At 39.2% G+C, this 16,944-nt stretch overlaps 1 protein-coding gene across 2 annotated transcripts in view; it reads right to left on the bottom strand.

Annotated features, from left to right (window-relative positions):
- The window catches only part of PERP (p53 apoptosis effector related to PMP22), a 35,133-nt gene extending 20,136 nt beyond the window's left edge, over nucleotides 1–14,997 (bottom strand). Inside the window, exon 1 of one of the 2 annotated variants that reach the window (XM_078155116.1) lies at nucleotides 14,713–14,997. In XM_078155116.1, the coding sequence (XP_078011242.1) occupies nucleotides 14,713–14,932 (220 nt within the window). In that variant the 5' untranslated portion in view covers nucleotides 14,933–14,997. Of the gene's footprint in view, nucleotides 1–64; nucleotides 488–14,712 lie in introns of those variants that run through there. The other variant, XM_020973747.2, reaches the window with a different exon arrangement.
- Between the last annotated feature and the right edge of the window lie 1,947 nt (nucleotides 14,998–16,944).

Here is a 16,944-nt window from a genome sequence, read left to right as displayed (position 1 = left end):
CTTGAGTCAAGAGCTATTCACCTGAACAATGGGCCATGCCTTCCCCATCTACCTGCCCACTCACCAAAGTCCATAAGGCTCCTGCAGTTTTCTTCATAGGAGCCAGCGCCCCCCGAGATAGCCTCACCAGGACATGTCCACCAGAGGGAGGAAGTCTGAGAATTGTCTTCGGACTCCAGCCAGCCTCTTCCAGAGAGTGCTATGATATCAAAGATGATGGCGCTGAGCAGAAGCAGGGGAAGAATCCACCGACAGCGCTCACAGGCCAGGCCACAGCGCAGCATTTTGTCCGATACTCCGAGGAGTTGAGGTCAAAGGAGGAAAGGACAGGATTCCAGAAAGAAGAGAGAAGTGGGCAGCTGGGAGTTCTGGGCACTACTAACAATGTTAGGTAGAGGGGGAAGTATTTAAGGAGGAAAGTGTAAGCATGAAAGGCTTTGTGGTCAGCAACAAAGAAGCCCCACCTAGATTTCTAATGACTAAGAAGAACAGTGGCTAGAACCTGTAAAGCCAGAGGTGAGCTCTCAGGCTGGGATAGGCTAAAGTCAAGCAGGGTTCAAATTACACACAGTGACGGGAGAACATGATTTAAGCCTTTCCACAGTAAAATCAGGAGCGAAGCTTGTGTTTTCACACACATGCAGATAGGTGGCAATGTAGGAACACAGATGAGGAAGGCTCTTCGATATTCCGGATTAGAAGGAAAAGGTATTCTATGACTCCCAAAGCATAAAAGGGAGAGTGGCTAGTTGGGTAGTAATGGCTTCATGAAAAGGCAAAAATGCCTTTACTGCATATTTCTGCAATAGCTCATCTGAGAAGCAGGGAGCAATCCTATCACAGTTTGTGTTTCTTTGCATTTCTGAGACTGTGGCTGGGTTAAGGGGTTTATTTTTGTTAGTTTGAGGCTTTATTCTTGGAAGTGGGTCTCCCATTCAGACTCTTCCCCTTTTAAATTCTTACTAAGGTCATGGAAGATTATCCTACTGTCAAATTCAAAAGCTATTTTTACATCCTCATCTTTCTTGACCTTTCATTTCAATGGCATAAGTAGAAATAAAGGAGACCAGATTTAGCTAGGTGAAAAGAATCCTTCTCTAAAACATCAGATTAAACACCCATAATTAGAGGTATGGTACCAGAGGCAGAATAAGGCCATCTGTTATGTAAAACCCAACTCTCTTTTCGCAAAAGCAAACCAGGATCTCAGGCTTTCATGTCCCCTTTTGGGTAGTAAGCTGCCACCGTGCCTCCTGATTTTCTGAGATTCCTTACACTTCAGACCTCTCTGTCAAGGAAAGTTTAGTCATTTGCTTTCTTCTTCCTTTCTAACCCTGTAGCTGCCTTGTCTAGCAGGCATTAATTAAAAAGAGATTTATATAAACATATGTGCATATATACATACATACATATATGTATATGTGTGCATATATATTATATGATTCTCTGGGATGGTGAAATGTAAATGATATTAAAAACAAAAGATATGAATGAAAATATATTTAAAATAAATAAAATGATAAGATTTATTTTCAAAAATATATTTTGAGGGGCAGTTAGGTGGCTCAGTGGATAGAGCACTGACCCTGGTTTCAGGAGGACCTGAGTTCAAATCTGGCCTCAAACACATAACACTTACTAGCTGTGTGACCCTGGGCAAGTCACTTAACCCTATTGCCCGATCAAAAACAAAACAAAACAAAAAATCAAAAATACATTTTGAAGAGAATGGAACTGGACATTTACTGTCTCTGAGGGTTTGCTTCTTGTTGTGGAAGATGTGCTGCACCTTGAGATAATATACCAAGTCTATACTGGTCCTTATGACAAGAAAGGTTATATTAGATAATTGATGACTGAGCCAGAAAGAGCCTCAGGTGGTTCTGAGAGTTGTAAATAGGCTCCACCCCTCTCTTTTGAAGCCACCCTCTCCAGACAGACTTAGCAGTAGCTTTCCCTTAGATTTCTAGAAAATCCCTTGGAAGGGATGTATTTCCTACTCCCGGCAGTAGAGAAATTCTTCTCATGGCAATAAGATGTCTCACCGAGGGAGCCCAAGACTAGATCTCTAGGCCCTGGCTGCTTCTTCAGTTTTGTTATTGTTTTCTGACTGATCCCAAGACACCAAACAGCAATCATGAGAAATGGACCTTTCCAACCCTGGAGGTAACCCCACGAGTTCAACAGGTCTGGAATTCTCGAGTGTCATCTGCCTAATGGGAGGTGCTCTCTTCCTCTGATGACACTGCTTCCGAAGGAAAAGGCAAAAATCCAGGAAGATCATTCTGAACTTGAAGGAAGTAAAGAGCCATACCTGATTGCCCAGAAGATCTGGATTTTGCGAGTTGCCTTGATAACTAGTAAGAATCTAAAGTGAATGTGAAATATCTATTCTTGGTACAGTATAATAGGTGCAATGGCTTATTGTTTTAAGAATGTGTTAATTTGTGCTCCAGTAAAAAGGGGATTTATTATTAAGTACCACAGGGGAATGTGAAAGGTACTTGAATCACCATATCATGGTTAAACTTTTTGTTCTCGGTCCCCTTAAAAATTATTGAGGATGCCAAAGGGCAATTCATGGGAGTTATATTTATCAAAGTATACTATGTTAGAAATTAAAATATCTTAAGATATTATGAGTAGTTTTGACCTCACATTCCCCCTGAAAAGTATGCAGGACCCCAGTACTCTCCAGATCACACTTTTAGAACCACTAGTATAGTGGATGGAGAACTGGCCTCAGAGTCAGGAATAAATCGTTGTCCCAACTCTGATACATACTAACTGTGACCCTGAGTCACAAACTTATCCTCTTGGTGTCCCAGACCATTCTAAAGTTGCAGAGCCAAGTACTGAGCTGCATTGGAAGATGTAGTTTCCTCATGGGGCATTCGTTATATTAATGAAATTATAAGTCTGGGAGAAACAAAAACAAAACAGAACAGGAGAACATGTGATTGAAGATAGGAATAAAGCATAACAAGTTTTTAAAAAGTGAATATTTTTAAAATTTACAAAGATGCTTAAGTTAATTTAGATGCTCATCTCTAGCTACAGGATAGTTAATGTAGCTATACTCTCCTTGGATTCCTTCTGCCTAAAATTCTCATTCTGACTATAAGTCTTTATATTAACTCATTTTGAGTTCCAGAGTAGTGGATTAATCCAATTGGAAATGCAGTTCACCATCCTGATAGGTGACAAAGAAGGGTATAGAGTCAGGTAGGAACTTAGCCTGGCCATTTTGGAATACAAAACATTGACCCATTCTCTATGGCCTGGGAATGTCTACTCTGATTCCCAAAATTTTAATGAAGAATGACTCTTTTAAGCTTCAAAGAGGTCTGCCCCAAACTTCAGGAGTTGCCCCATCTGGATGTCACTATGCTTTGGACTCACTCATCTTTCTATTCTGGCAGATCCCCACAAGAAGATTCTACAGACCAAATCTTTTGGCCACATTAGCCCTTCATGGAAAGCTCTCCTCTTCCATCTATAATAAAAGAAGTAGAACTGATGATCTCTAAGCACTCAAAAGCTGAAGCTGATACAAATAACCCTAACAAGAGCATCAGCTTTTCCCTTCCTTCCCTTATTGGAAGCTGCCTTGGCTATGACGGGCATGTTCTTCATGGTCTTCTTTTGCTCCCATATCTGGTCCTCTGCAACTCACCAGGTGCCACACACAAAAACAGAGAGGGCAGAAGTCTCTCAGCTGTTGTTCCTAAACTGGGCTATATATTGTGGATATATAATTGATTATTTTCTCTTTTTCAATAGTTTATTTTCCCAGTTACATGTAAAGACAATTTTTAACATTCATTTAAAAAAAATTGAGGGGTTCCAAATTTTCTCTTTCCCTCCCCACCCATCTCCCACCAAGACAGTAAGCAGTTTGGTATAGGTTATATATGTTCAATAGTGCAAAACGTATTACCATGTTAGTCATATTGTGAAATAAAGGGAAAAGAGAAACATGAAAAAAAAAACACAGAAAGTGAAAAATAGTATGCTTTGATCTGCATTCAGACTCCATCAGTTCTTTCTCTGGAGGTGGATAGCATTTTTCATCATTAGTCCTTTGGAATTGTCTTGGATCATCATATTGCTGAAAATAGCTAAATCATTCACAGTTGATCATCTCACAGTATTGCTGTTACTATGTATGATGTCCTCCTGGTTCTGCTCATTTCTCTTGCATCAGTTCATATAGGTCCAGGTTTTTCTGAAATCCACCTGCTCATCATTTCTTATAGCACAGTAATATTCCATCACAATCATATACTACTACTGTCTATTATTTTCAAACAAAAGAGGGAAAGGAAGCCAGGTGACAACTCTTCCTTGCAGAATAATGTAGTTCTAGGGAAGCTTTGTGACTGAATAGATTTGCTAAATATCTGTGCTTGTACTCCATCCCAGTCTATTGCACTGGGCTCTAGTACAAGCTGCAGAGTTTGCCAAAGGGCTGGGTGGCAATCAATCAACAAGCATTTTATTAAACATCTATTATGTGCCAGTTACTGTGCTAGGTGCTGGGGACAAAACTGAATCAGATTCACTTTATTCCTATATACAATCATATGTTTTGGTTTTTCCTTTTTCTTTTTGTTTTAGGCAATGGGGTTAAGTGACTTGCCCAGGGTCATACAGCTAGTAAGTGTTATGTGTCTGAGGCCAGATCTGAACTCAGGTCCTTCTGCATTCAGGGCCGGTGGTCTATCAACTGTGCCACCTAGCTGCCCCTGTTTTGTTTTTTCAAGGAGCTTACATTCTATGGAGGGAAGCAACATGTGTATAGGTAACTATATTAACAAATACAAGGTAAATATTTTTTTTGGAGGAGGGGAGAGAAGAGGACACTAGCAGCTTGGAAGATTAGAAAAGGCTTTAAGTGAAAGATAGTGCTTGAGCAGAGTTTTGAAGCAAATGAATGGAAAATGAGAGATTCCAAAAATCAGGAGTGAAAAGGGAATGCATTCTAGACAGAGGGGACATTCGTGGAGATAAAGCATTGTATGTGAGTAACATCAAGAAGCCCAGTTTTGCTGGAGCGTTAAGTGCAAAAGTGGGAATAATATATAATATGGTTAAAAAGGGAGGCTAGAGCCAAGGTATAAAGAGCTTTAAAAGTCAAGCAGAGGAAATTAAATTTAATTCTACTGGCAATAGAGAGCCACTGGAATTCATAGAGTAGTGACATGATCAGCCCTGCGCTCTTGGAAAATTAATTTAGCAGCTGGAGGATGAATTGAAAAGAAGACAGACTAGAGGCAGAGAGATTAATTAGTAGTATGATGCAGTGACACAGGCAAGAGATGATGAAGACCTGAACTATCAGAGTAGAATCAAGCAGACAGAAGAACAGATATTATAGAGACAGAAACAACAAGGGTAGGCTACTGATTGGATATTCAGGGTCAAAGAGAATGAAGAGTCAGAGATAACACTGAGGTTTGCAAATGCTGAAGGCATTATTAATGTGTATAGTAAAGTTTGGAAGTAATATGGGTTTTTAAAAATATATGTTTTTCATTTATTTCATTAGATATTTCCCAATTACATTAAAAAATTTTAACATTCATTTTTCAAAAATTTTGAGTTCCAAATTCTCTCCCTCCCTCCTGCCCTTCTCCCATCAATTGAAAAGCAAGCAATATGATATCAATTACATATGTGAAGTTATGCAAAACATATTTCTATGTTAGCCATGTTGCAAAAGAACACACACACACACACACACACACACACACACCCCAAGAAAAATAAAGTGAAAAAAGTGTACTTCAATCTACACTCAAGAGTTTATTAGTTCTCTCTCTGGAGGTGGGTTAGCATTTTTCATCCTGGTCCTTTGGAATTGTCTTGGATCATTGTCTTGATAGAGAAGCTAAGTCTTTCACAGTTGATCATTATTACAGTATTACTGATACTATATACAATGTTCCCCTTGTTATGCTCACTTCACTTTGCATTAGTTCATATAAGATTTTCCAGGTTTTTCTGAAATTATCCTGCTTGTTATTTTTTAGAGCACAATAGTATTCCACCACAATAATATACTACAATTTGTTCAGCTATTACATGGTTGATGGACATCCCCTTGATTGCCAAGTCTTTGTCACCACAAAAAGAGCTGCTACAAATATTTTTGTACAAATAGGTCCTTTTCCCTTTTCTTTGATCTCTTTGGTATACAGATCTAGTGTTGGTATTGCAGGGTCAAAGGGTATGCACAGTTTTATAGCCCTTTGGCATAGTTTCAAATTATACTTCAGAATAGTTAAATCAGTTCAAAAATCCAAGTGATATGGTTCTTGGGAAAAGATAATGAGCTTAGTTTGGGATTGTAAGCTTGAAATACCCATGGGACATCCTGTTTGAAATACACAATAGTCCAGCCATTCTGACGCCAAAATCATTAAATTGGCAATACCACTACTAGGTCTACATATAATGTGAAAAGCTTAAATAACATGAAGAAGGACCTATGTTTATGAAGATATTTATGGCAGGTTTTTTTTGTAGTCACAAAAAAACTGGAAACTAAAGAGGTACCCTGATGGGTAGCCATTAAAGAATGGCTAAATAAATGATGGTGTGGCAATGTGATGCAATACTATTTTGCCTTAAGAAATGACAAAAGGAACACTTTCAGAGAAAATTGGGAAGACTGGGAAATGATGCAAATTTAAGAGAGTAAAGCAAGGAGAACAACTTATACAATAAAAACACTAAAAAGACAAACAATTTAGAAAAACTTAACAACACTGGTAAATGAAATGACCAACAACAATATCACGGAGCTAATGATGGAACATCCTTAGCACATGAATCTTTCCTGGTTCTCTTCTTGCCTGTGCCAGTCCACTCTTTCTCAGTCTCCTTTGCTAGATCTTTATTCAGGTAATGCCTGCTAACTATGAGTACCCCACAGGGATCTCTCCTGGGCCCCTTTCTCTTCCTGCTCTTGATGATCTCATCAGTTCCCATGGACTTAATTACCATCTCTCTGCTGCTGATTCTCAAATCTACCAATCCTGCTCTAACCTCTCTGTTGATTCCAATCTTATACCAACTGCCTTTCAGATGTCTTAAACTCAACATGTCCAAAACTGAACTCTTTCCCTCCAAACTTCCCCCCTTCAAAAATGTCTATTACTACTGAGGGCACCACTATCCTCCCAGTCATCCAAACTCAGAAACTACCTATCATCTCCTCCTCACTCTCTCTTACACCCCCCCCCACGCCCAATCTGTTGCCAAGGTCTGTCGATTTTGCCTATGTAACATCTCTCGAATACAGCCCTTTCTCTCCTTTACTACGGCCATCACTCTGGTGAAGGTTCTCATTTCTTCCCACCTGGACTATTGCAGTAGTGTACTGGTTGGTCTGCCAATCACAAGTCTTTCCTTATTCCAGTCCATCTTCCACCCAGCTGTCAACGTGATTTTCCTAAAGCGCAGGTCCAATCATGTCACCCCCACTCAATAAACTCTAATGTCTCCCTATCACCTCCAGAATAAAATGCAAAATCGTGATTGGGCATTCAAAGCTCCTGGTAATCAACATTTCCACACACCTTGGCAGTCTTATTATACTTTATATACTTCCCTTCCCCTCCCCTTCTCACACACACACACACACACACACACACACACACACACACACACACACTCCTTCATCCAGTGACATTGGGCTTCTTGCTAGTCCCCAAACGAGACACCACATCTTTTGACTTCTGAGCATTTTCACTGGCTGTCCCTCATACATGGAATGCCCTCCCTTGTCTTGATCAGAGTAGCTAAGTCTTTCACAGTTGATCATTATTATTGCTGATACCATATACAATGTTCCCCTTGTTATGCTCACTTCACTTTGCATTAGTTCATATAAGATTTTCCAGATTTTTCTGAAATTATCCTGCTTGTCATTTTTTAGAGCACAATAGTATTCCACCTCCTGGCTTCCCTAGTTTTTTTCAAGTCCCAGCTAAAATCCTACCTTTTGCTGGAAGCCTTTCCGTATCTCTCTTAATTCTAGTACTTTCCCTCATTTGTTTATTTCCTATTTATCCTGTATACAGCTCATAGTTGGTTGCGTGTTGTCTCCCCAATTAGATTGTTAGCTCCTCGAGGGCGGGGATAGGTTTTTGCCTTTCTTTGAATCCCCCATCACTTAGCACAGTGCCTGGCAAATAATAGACACTATTTTAATAAATGTTTTTTGATAGATGGACTGACATCCTGACAGGGAGGTCATAGACTCAAAATGCAAAATGAGAGAAATATTTTTGGGTCTAGCCAAACGCAAATATGTTATGCTTGACTATGCATATTTGTCAGAAGGGTTCAGTTTTTCTTTTTTTTTTTTTATTGGAAGAGGGAAGGTGGGAAACAGAAAAAAAATGAATGCTTATTAGTTAAAAAAATTAAAATGAAAAACTAGAAAAATATAAAATAGGTAGTTAGTGATACATCACAAATGAAACTTAGGAGAGATACTAGGGCTCAGTATAGATTTAGAAGCCATCTGCATAGAGATGATAATGAAATCAGTTAAGCTAATTAGGTTGCCTAGTGAGAGTGTTGCCTAGTGAGAGTGTGTAGAAGGAAAACAGCCCGGTATATACCCACAGTTAGGGGTTGTGAGATGGAGGATGAAACAGCAAAGAATATTGCAAAGGAATGTTTAGATGGGTAGGAAGAGAACCAAGAGAGAGCAGTCACAAAAATCCTGAAAGACAGGTGATCAGTAATACCAAATGCTATAAAAGCTGAGAAAAGGCCCAAAAATATTTTGGTATATGTAGGATGTTTGTAACTAGTTCTTTTGCTATAACATTGTAAGCTTCTTGATGGCAGGGACTGTCTTTTGCCCCTTTTTACATTACCAGTGGTTAGCACAATGCCTGGCACATAGTGGGAGCTTAATAAATGTTTATCGATTAATTGATAACAAAAAAAGTGATCCTTTAAATACTTTTGTACATATGGGTTCTTTCTCTCTGACTCTGAAAGACAAATCTAGGAGCGGTATTGACAGATCAAAGAGTATACACAGTTTATTGACTCTTATTTTCCTTTTTTGGCTACCTTTTCTAATCTGTTGGATTTACAACAGAGCCTCAACTTTGTTTTACTAGCACTTTTCTTATTATTAGTGATTTGGAGTATTTTTTTCATATGGTTGTTGATAGCTTGGGTTTCCAACATTGAGAGCTGTCTGTTCATATCCTTTGACCATTTATCTGTTGAGGAAGTCATTCTTCTTTCTAATTAAATTAGCTCACTGATTTTTAACAGACTTTTCAAAGAACTAGTGTTTAGTTTGTTTCAGTAATTCTATAATCTTTTTGGTTTCTAATTTATTCTGTTGATTCATCTTTTTTTTCCTATTTCATTAATTCATATTCATGGAGATGTGATTTTACCTCTAAGGACTGATTTAGCTACAACCAGAAATTTTGGTGTGTGGCCTAATCATTATCATTTTACAAAGAGTAATTTTTTTTCTGATTTGTTATTTGACCCACTCATTATTAAATCTCCCTTTAAATCTGTTCTTTATATTTCTTAGATTAATTACCATTTTGCTATATTATTATCTGTAAAATATTTGTTTAATATCCTGCTTATTTCTTTTTATTTATAATTTCTCCATATGGTCTAGTTTTGTAAATGTACCTCATAGTACTGAAAAATATGTATTTTTTAAAAATATTCTCATTCAGAAGATGCCATAAGTCTTTTAGCTCTAAATTCTCCAATCCTTTGGTTCCACGTTTTCCCTTTTTATTTTTCTGTCAGACTCAGGCAGCTTTCATTAAACATTAAAGTATTCTCCGATTGTTGTGTTATCATTCATGACTTTTTGTTAATTTTCCCTTTATGACTGTAGGTGCTGTGCCAGCTGTGTATTTTAGTTTAGTACTATCCTTGCTTGATGATGTTTTTAATATCACTTGTTTCTAAACAGAGTGATATGGTAGCCAAAGGCAACACCAATTAAAAGAGCACGCTAATTTCCCATACATTATACAGGAGGATTATGAAGATCACAAACAGGAAAGGAAAAAATGAACCCACAGAAATTTTGGCACGAATGCTAACCAAGCTAGATTATCCTGAGAGCATTCATAAATGAAACTGACATCTTGCAGGCATCTCATATTCAATGTATTCACAACACAGCTCATTATTTTTTCCTGGTCTCAAATCTTATACTTTTCAAACTTCTTTATTTCTGTTGAGAGGACCCCTATGCCTCCTGTCAAATAGGTTGACCATGTTGGCATCATCCTTGATTCTTTGCTCTCCTTCACCCTTCACATCCAATCAGTAGTCAAGTAGTGTTGATTCTACATCCACGATATAACTCACCTCTCTCCTCTCACACAGCCACCAACCTAGCTCAGGGTTTCCTTACCTCTCACCTAGATTTTTACAGAAGTCTCCTAATTAGTCTTTCATTGTCCAATGTGTCCCCTCTACACTTCATCCTCTTCAGAGCTAATAAAGTAAGAGAGCTAAAGTATATATCAAACCACATTGCCTCCTGCTCAAGAACCTCCAATGGCTCTGTTTTGCCTTTTCGATGAAATACAAGCTCCTCTATTTTTAGTAGTCCTTCACAGCCTGTATCCAGCCTATCTTTCATGGCTTATTGCACATTATTATACATTGTGACCAAACTAGACTATTTGCTGTTCCATATATATATATATATAGTTTCATTTCCCATCTCCATGCTTTTGCCCTGAGTGTCTCCCATGCCTAGAATGCAATCCATTCCTTCTTCAAATCTCTGCTCAAATGCTGCCTCCCACAGGAAGTTTTTCTTGATTGACGAGGCAACTGGTGGCACAGTAGAGAGAGTGCCAGGCCTGGAGTGAGGAAGATGTGAGTTCAAAACTAGCCTGAGACACTAGCTGTATAACCTTGGGCAAGTCACTTAGTCTCTGTTTGCCTCAGTTTCCTTATCTGTAAAGTGTCGATAATAAAAGGACTTACCTCATATGGGTTTTGTGAATATCAAATGAGATAATATTTATAAAAAAAGTGCTTAGCACAGTGTATGGCACAAGTAGGTACTACATAAATACTTATTCTCTTCCCTTCTTCCTTCTCTGGTCACCTCAGTTTCTAGTCCTCTCCACTCACACAATTACTTTGTATGCATTTTGTATTTGTTAAAAAGTCCTACTGCATTGACTCAGTGGTATGGAGGTGACCCTGAGTTCTTGAAGGCTATGCCAGTGTAACACAAACTCTGGCAGTTTCTACCATGTTGGAAAGGCTCCAAGATACTCAAATATGGCCCCAGTAACAGAGTGAGCCTGTTTTCTGAGGATCAACATGGCTGATTATGGAGGGGTACATCACAAGTAGGCTGTCAGCTGGTGATAAAATTGGAATGGGATGGACAGGATGACAGCCCATCTTCTTAAAACAAAGAAAAAAATTTAAATGGGCTTCAGTCCTGTACAGTTCTCCTCTAGCTCTGCAATGACAATGGGGAATGGCTAAGAATCAGAGGAGATTTTGGCTTTTTAAAAATCAATCAATAGTTTTTAGATCATAAGCAAATTTCAGTTTGACTTTGGTACTCTAAATGTGAGATCCCTGTCCAATGACCAACAAATGGACACGTTTCTGGAAAAGCAATGACTGCAGAAAAGCAAAGAAGGTTTCCAATGTGTTGAGACAATTCACCATAGCAAATTTGGGGGACAATATTGACAAGTTGGGATGGATGGGTTGCAAACTACATCCTTGGCAGGAAATCCCAAATTAAAGAGATCACAGTTCTACTTGAATGTTATATTTGGCATGCATTTATATGTATAGTTATAAATATATGTTCCTTTGAAGAAAGGGACCATTTCATGTTTGTCTTTGTATCTTTTATATCATTGTTGCCTGGCACATAATATAGATGCTTAATAAATTCTTATAGATTGATGGTAATTCAAAAAAATTGGTTTGAAGCAGAGGACCTAGGTACAAATCTCAGCTGTGACTTGCATCTAAGATTGTAATGTGATGCTCTAGAAAAAGCACTGGTTTTGAAGTCAGATGACCTGAGTTCAAAGCTCAGCTCTGGCATTTATATCTAATAATACACGTAAAGTCCCACACTCAGAGTTCTGTAGGCATCCCAAACTCAATATAACCCAAACAAAACTCATTATCTTTTCCCCAAAATCCACACTGCTACTAAATTTCCCTATTTCTGTTGGGGCACCATTATCCTTCTAGTTACTCAGATTCTCAACCTAAGTATTATTTTCCATTCTTCATTCTCCTTATGTACGTATGGAGATGGCTCTGTGGATAGTGTGCTGGGCCTGGAGTCAAGAAGACCTAAGTTCAAGTCTAGACTCAATCAATTATTAGCTGCATGACTGTGGGCAATTCACTTAACCTCTTGCCTCTCTTTGCCTCAGTTTCCTTGATTATAAAATGAAGATAACAGCACCTGAGGATCAAATGAGATAATATTTGTAGAGTGCATAGCACAATGCCTGGCATATTATAGATACTAGAAAAATGTTTATCGATTGCTTGACAAATGCTTATTACCTTCTCTCCATTGTAATCAAGGCATATGATTTGATTAATTTGCAAATCTTGTCATTTCTATCTCTACATCTCTCTCATCTGTCTCATTCTCTCAACACACACAGCCACCAGTCTAGTTTAGTCCCTTGTTACCACACCCGTGGACTATTACCATAAATCCCTAATTGGGCTCCCTGATTCAAGTATCTTCCACCTCCAATCCATTTTTTCCCCCTGCAGTCACCAAGCCTTCTCAAGTGCAGGTCTGACCATGTCACTCCCCATAAAATAAACTCCAATGGCTCCCCTTTGACTCCAAGCTCAAATATCAACACCTCTGCTGGGCATTTAAAGCTTTTCACAACATGGTCCAACCCTCCCTTTCCAGTCTTATTACACATGGCTTGCCTCCACTCAGGACACTATTTCCTTTGCACCTTTGTACTGACTGTCCCCCATGCCAGGAATGCTCTCCCTCCTCCACCCCCTAAACCCCTTGAAATCTCTTTCTTTCAAGACCTGGCTCAAGTGCCAACATCTACATTAGGATTTTTCTGATTCTCCCCAACTGCTAGCACATAATCTCCCAGTGTTAATTTGCCTGTGTGGTCTTTCCCTCTTAGAATGTAAGCTCCTTGTTTCATTTCTGTCTTCGAATCCTGAGTACCTCATACAATGCCTGTCTTACTGCAGGAGCTTAATAAAACACTTATTTATTGACTGATAGCCCCTATCACAGAAAAAGAAGGGAGATGCATTTTCTCATCCATCTTTCTTCAAGACTAGCTTGGTCATTATAATTCTATTTATATAATTATAATAAATTACATTTATTATGTATATATATTATATATATAAAATATAATAAATTAAATATGTTATACATTAAATATATTATATAATTATAACTTAAAACATCATTAATGGACTGGACAACTTCTAATGCCCCTCCCAACTTTATATCTATTATCCAAAAAACTGGCAACTCTGAGTTCCACTTTTGCCAGGATAGAGATAATCTGATACCTACCTTATGAGAATTTATTTGCATTGTTTTCTACATTCAATTCAAATAAATAAGTATTTACTGTGTGCCCATTTTGTGCAAGACACTGTGCTGGCTGCAAGGGACACAAAGACAAAAGGAAAAAAAAACATTTCTGTCCTCAAGAAGTTGCCATTCTGAGGTAGATTTAAATACAAATCTTTTTTTTTTCCTGAACATTTCAGTCAGCAAACCAGAAAAACCTTCCTTAAAACAAAAGCTAACGTGATTCCACCTTGCAAATTACAAAAGAATCTATTAAAATTATATCAATAAGAGATTGCCCTGGAAAAGTTTTTTTTTATAAGAAAAAGGGAAAAAAGATTTGGGTGGAAGGGGGAAGGAAACCTTGTTTTCGGAGGTATTTCTCCTCACCACAGATTTCAAGCTGAAATGAATAGGAGTGTTGAGGGGGTGGCATCGGTTAAACTAATCATATGTAGTAATTAAGAGATACTTCATGAATCATCACCCCACTAATGCATTAAAAACACTTCAGAAACCGTCTCCAAAAATGTACAGTGCACACTTCTAACTATTTTTCTGGGACTTCTCAATAGCAGCAACAGCAGCATTAGGAGTGAAAAATAACTGTCAGCTCTGCCAAACAGCATCCTCCTGGCTAGGACCGGGAAGCGTTGGCTGGAATCCAAACTCCCAAACTCAGATCTGCTGATGTTCTCCTTACTTTGGAACTAGAGAGGAGTTTTTTCTTTTCTTTTCTTTTCTTTTTAACTTTTTGTCATGGACACCTTTGGCCCTCTGAGGAAGCCAATAAACTTTTCCTCAGAATATTTCTAAATGCGTGGGATTACAAAAGAAACCAATTATAATGAAATAGCTATCAAATATTTCAAAAGTAGGTTAAGAACTAAAGACAACTCTTTTGGAATGAGTGTATTAGACTACAACATTTTAAGAAGAGGGGAAAAAATAACACAAACTTTTATAAAATCCCTGGGGAAGATGGGTAAGGGGCGTGGGGTAAGGTGATTCGTGTCGGTTTCCCTTGAAAAATAAACACTTTGGGAGTTTCATCTATTGGTCCCACGAAGCAAGAGCTAACTAGTCTTTTCCTCAGTCCCTCCATCAACACTCACCATAGTGCATAAGGGTCTCACAGCCTTCTTCAAAGGAGCCAGTGCCGCTGGGGCCAACCTCGTTTGGGCACTTCCACCACAGGGAGGACGTCTGCAATTTATTCTCCGACTCCAGCCAGCCTCGGCCAGTCAGAGCTATGATATCAAAGACGATGGCGCTCAGCAGAAGCAGGGGCAGAATCCACCGACATCGCTCACAGTCCAGGCCACAGCGCAGCATCGTGTCCGACACTCCAAGGAGCTGGGGACCAAAGGTGGAAAGCGGACCAAGGTCAGGGACAGAGCTGAGATGTGGATAGATGGGAGTCCCTAGCGCTACTGAAGTTGTCAGGTGAGAGGGGAAGTGTTTAAGGAGAATCTTGGCAAAAGCTCTGGGGAAGGACTTTGTAGTCAGAAATGTGGCAGCTCCACCTAGATGCCTATCACTTAGATGAATGGGAGCTGGATGCTAAGGGGTCCAAAACTGCCCCGGGGGCAGGGATAGGCTGGGTCTAGGTCGGTAAACAAGTCTGGATAGGCGGGCTTATTATGCTGGTAAACCAGGCAGGGTTTAGATTACACCCATGGGCCCAGAAAGAACAGCAATTTAACCCTTGCTGCATGAAATACTAGGTAACCCTGCCTCTGTACACCAGGGGACAGGAAGCAACGTAAAAACAGAGGCAGAGAAGGCACTGGTGGAAATTCCTGACTTGGGGAGGTGGGAGTTACACTTTGAATGGGATGAGTTGATTCTCACAAGAATCTATAATTCCCAAAGTACAAAATGAGGAATAGTTTTTGTAGGTCAATGGATCTTGAGGAGATTGTCATGGGACTAGTAGCTATGTAGAAAGGCTTCCTCTGAATGCTGTTTCAGTGTACTTCTACAGCTGATCGTCCAAGAATAGAAGCTCATTCCATTCAGGAAGAAATATCATTTTACTTTGCATTTCTTCACATTTTGGAGGTCTTAGTTAGAATAATGTAATTAGTTCAGGGAGTCAGTCTGGTGGAGTGGAAATTACAATGCATTTGGAGTCAGTAGAGCCTGGTTTCAAATTTGGGTTCTGACAACCTTGAACAAATTGCTTATTGTTTCTGGGCTTCACTTTCCTCATCTACAAAATGAAAGAGTTGGTCTCCTTGGAAGTCTCTGTCTCTAAATCTGTCATCCTTATTAGGCCATCTCACTTGCAATTTCAAAGGATATTTTTAGATTGTCATCTTCCTTGTCTTTTCTACTCTCTATCACAATGAAAAGTAGGAGAGACCAAATTTTGTCTCTGGGGGCAGGAGGGTACCTCTCTGAACATTCTGAGGAAACGCCTAAAATTAGGGTTGTGGCACCATGGACATAACTAGGTCACCGCACCCCACTATTTTTCCCAGCCCAAGACATGGTTTTCACTCACGTGCCTACTTTGGATTTCAAGCTATTTTAATTTTCCAGGGCTCAATAAATTGTAGTCCACCCCCTTTCATTCCCAGTAGAAGCAAGATCACAAGGGTTTATTTCTTCCACCTCTGCCACACCCCACCCCTCATAGCTGCTCTTCCCCAGAGCTATTATTTAAAAGGAGAGTTATTATGAAGCACCAGAGGGGAACGTACAATTGACAGAGGGGGAAGAAGGCAAAGAAACAAATAAAAAAGCTAACAGTCACATAATTTAAAGACTTACAGCTAATTCTGGTTTGGGTAGTCACTAGCTACTGGACTGCCAATCTTCTCTCTTTAGCTCCCTTCTGCCTGAAATTCTTCTCCATCTCGGGCTCAATAGTAACTCAGTTCTAGTTCCATAACATGTATTTATCCAATCAGAAATGATGTTCACAATCCCTACATGTGGCATCCGATGTCTGGACCTGAGCAAAAACATCTCTGAGTTATCTCTCTAGCATGGTTATTTTGAGATAAATCACACTCATCTGGTCTCCACAGCATGGGAAAAAAAAACCTACCTCTCCCCTTTCCAAAGCCCAAAGAACAAAGAATTATTCTCTGACTCCCAAACTTTCCTGGCTCAATCCTCTAGTCCCTTCAGAAGCTACTACTGGTTTTGCTGGCACATTCATCTCTGTTCTGAAGGTTCACTTAAGTAGATTCTACAAAGCAGATATCTTGGTTTGCCTATTAGGCTTTTTTTTTTAAAATCATCTCTTCTTCTTATGTTATTACTATAATCGGGGAGGAAAGGCAGTTGAGCTGTGGGAACCCAAGGGAATAGCTGATGCAAATCACTCTAACAAG

This window comes from Phascolarctos cinereus, unplaced genomic scaffold (assembly GCF_003287225.1).
Source record: "Phascolarctos cinereus isolate Bilbo 61053 unplaced genomic scaffold, phaCin_HiC Scaffold_5;HRSCAF=322, whole genome shotgun sequence".
NCBI lineage: Eukaryota > Metazoa > Chordata > Mammalia > Diprotodontia > Phascolarctidae > Phascolarctos > Phascolarctos cinereus.
Note: the sequence above shows the minus strand (reverse complement) of the source record. Positions and strands in the feature narration are given on the sequence as shown.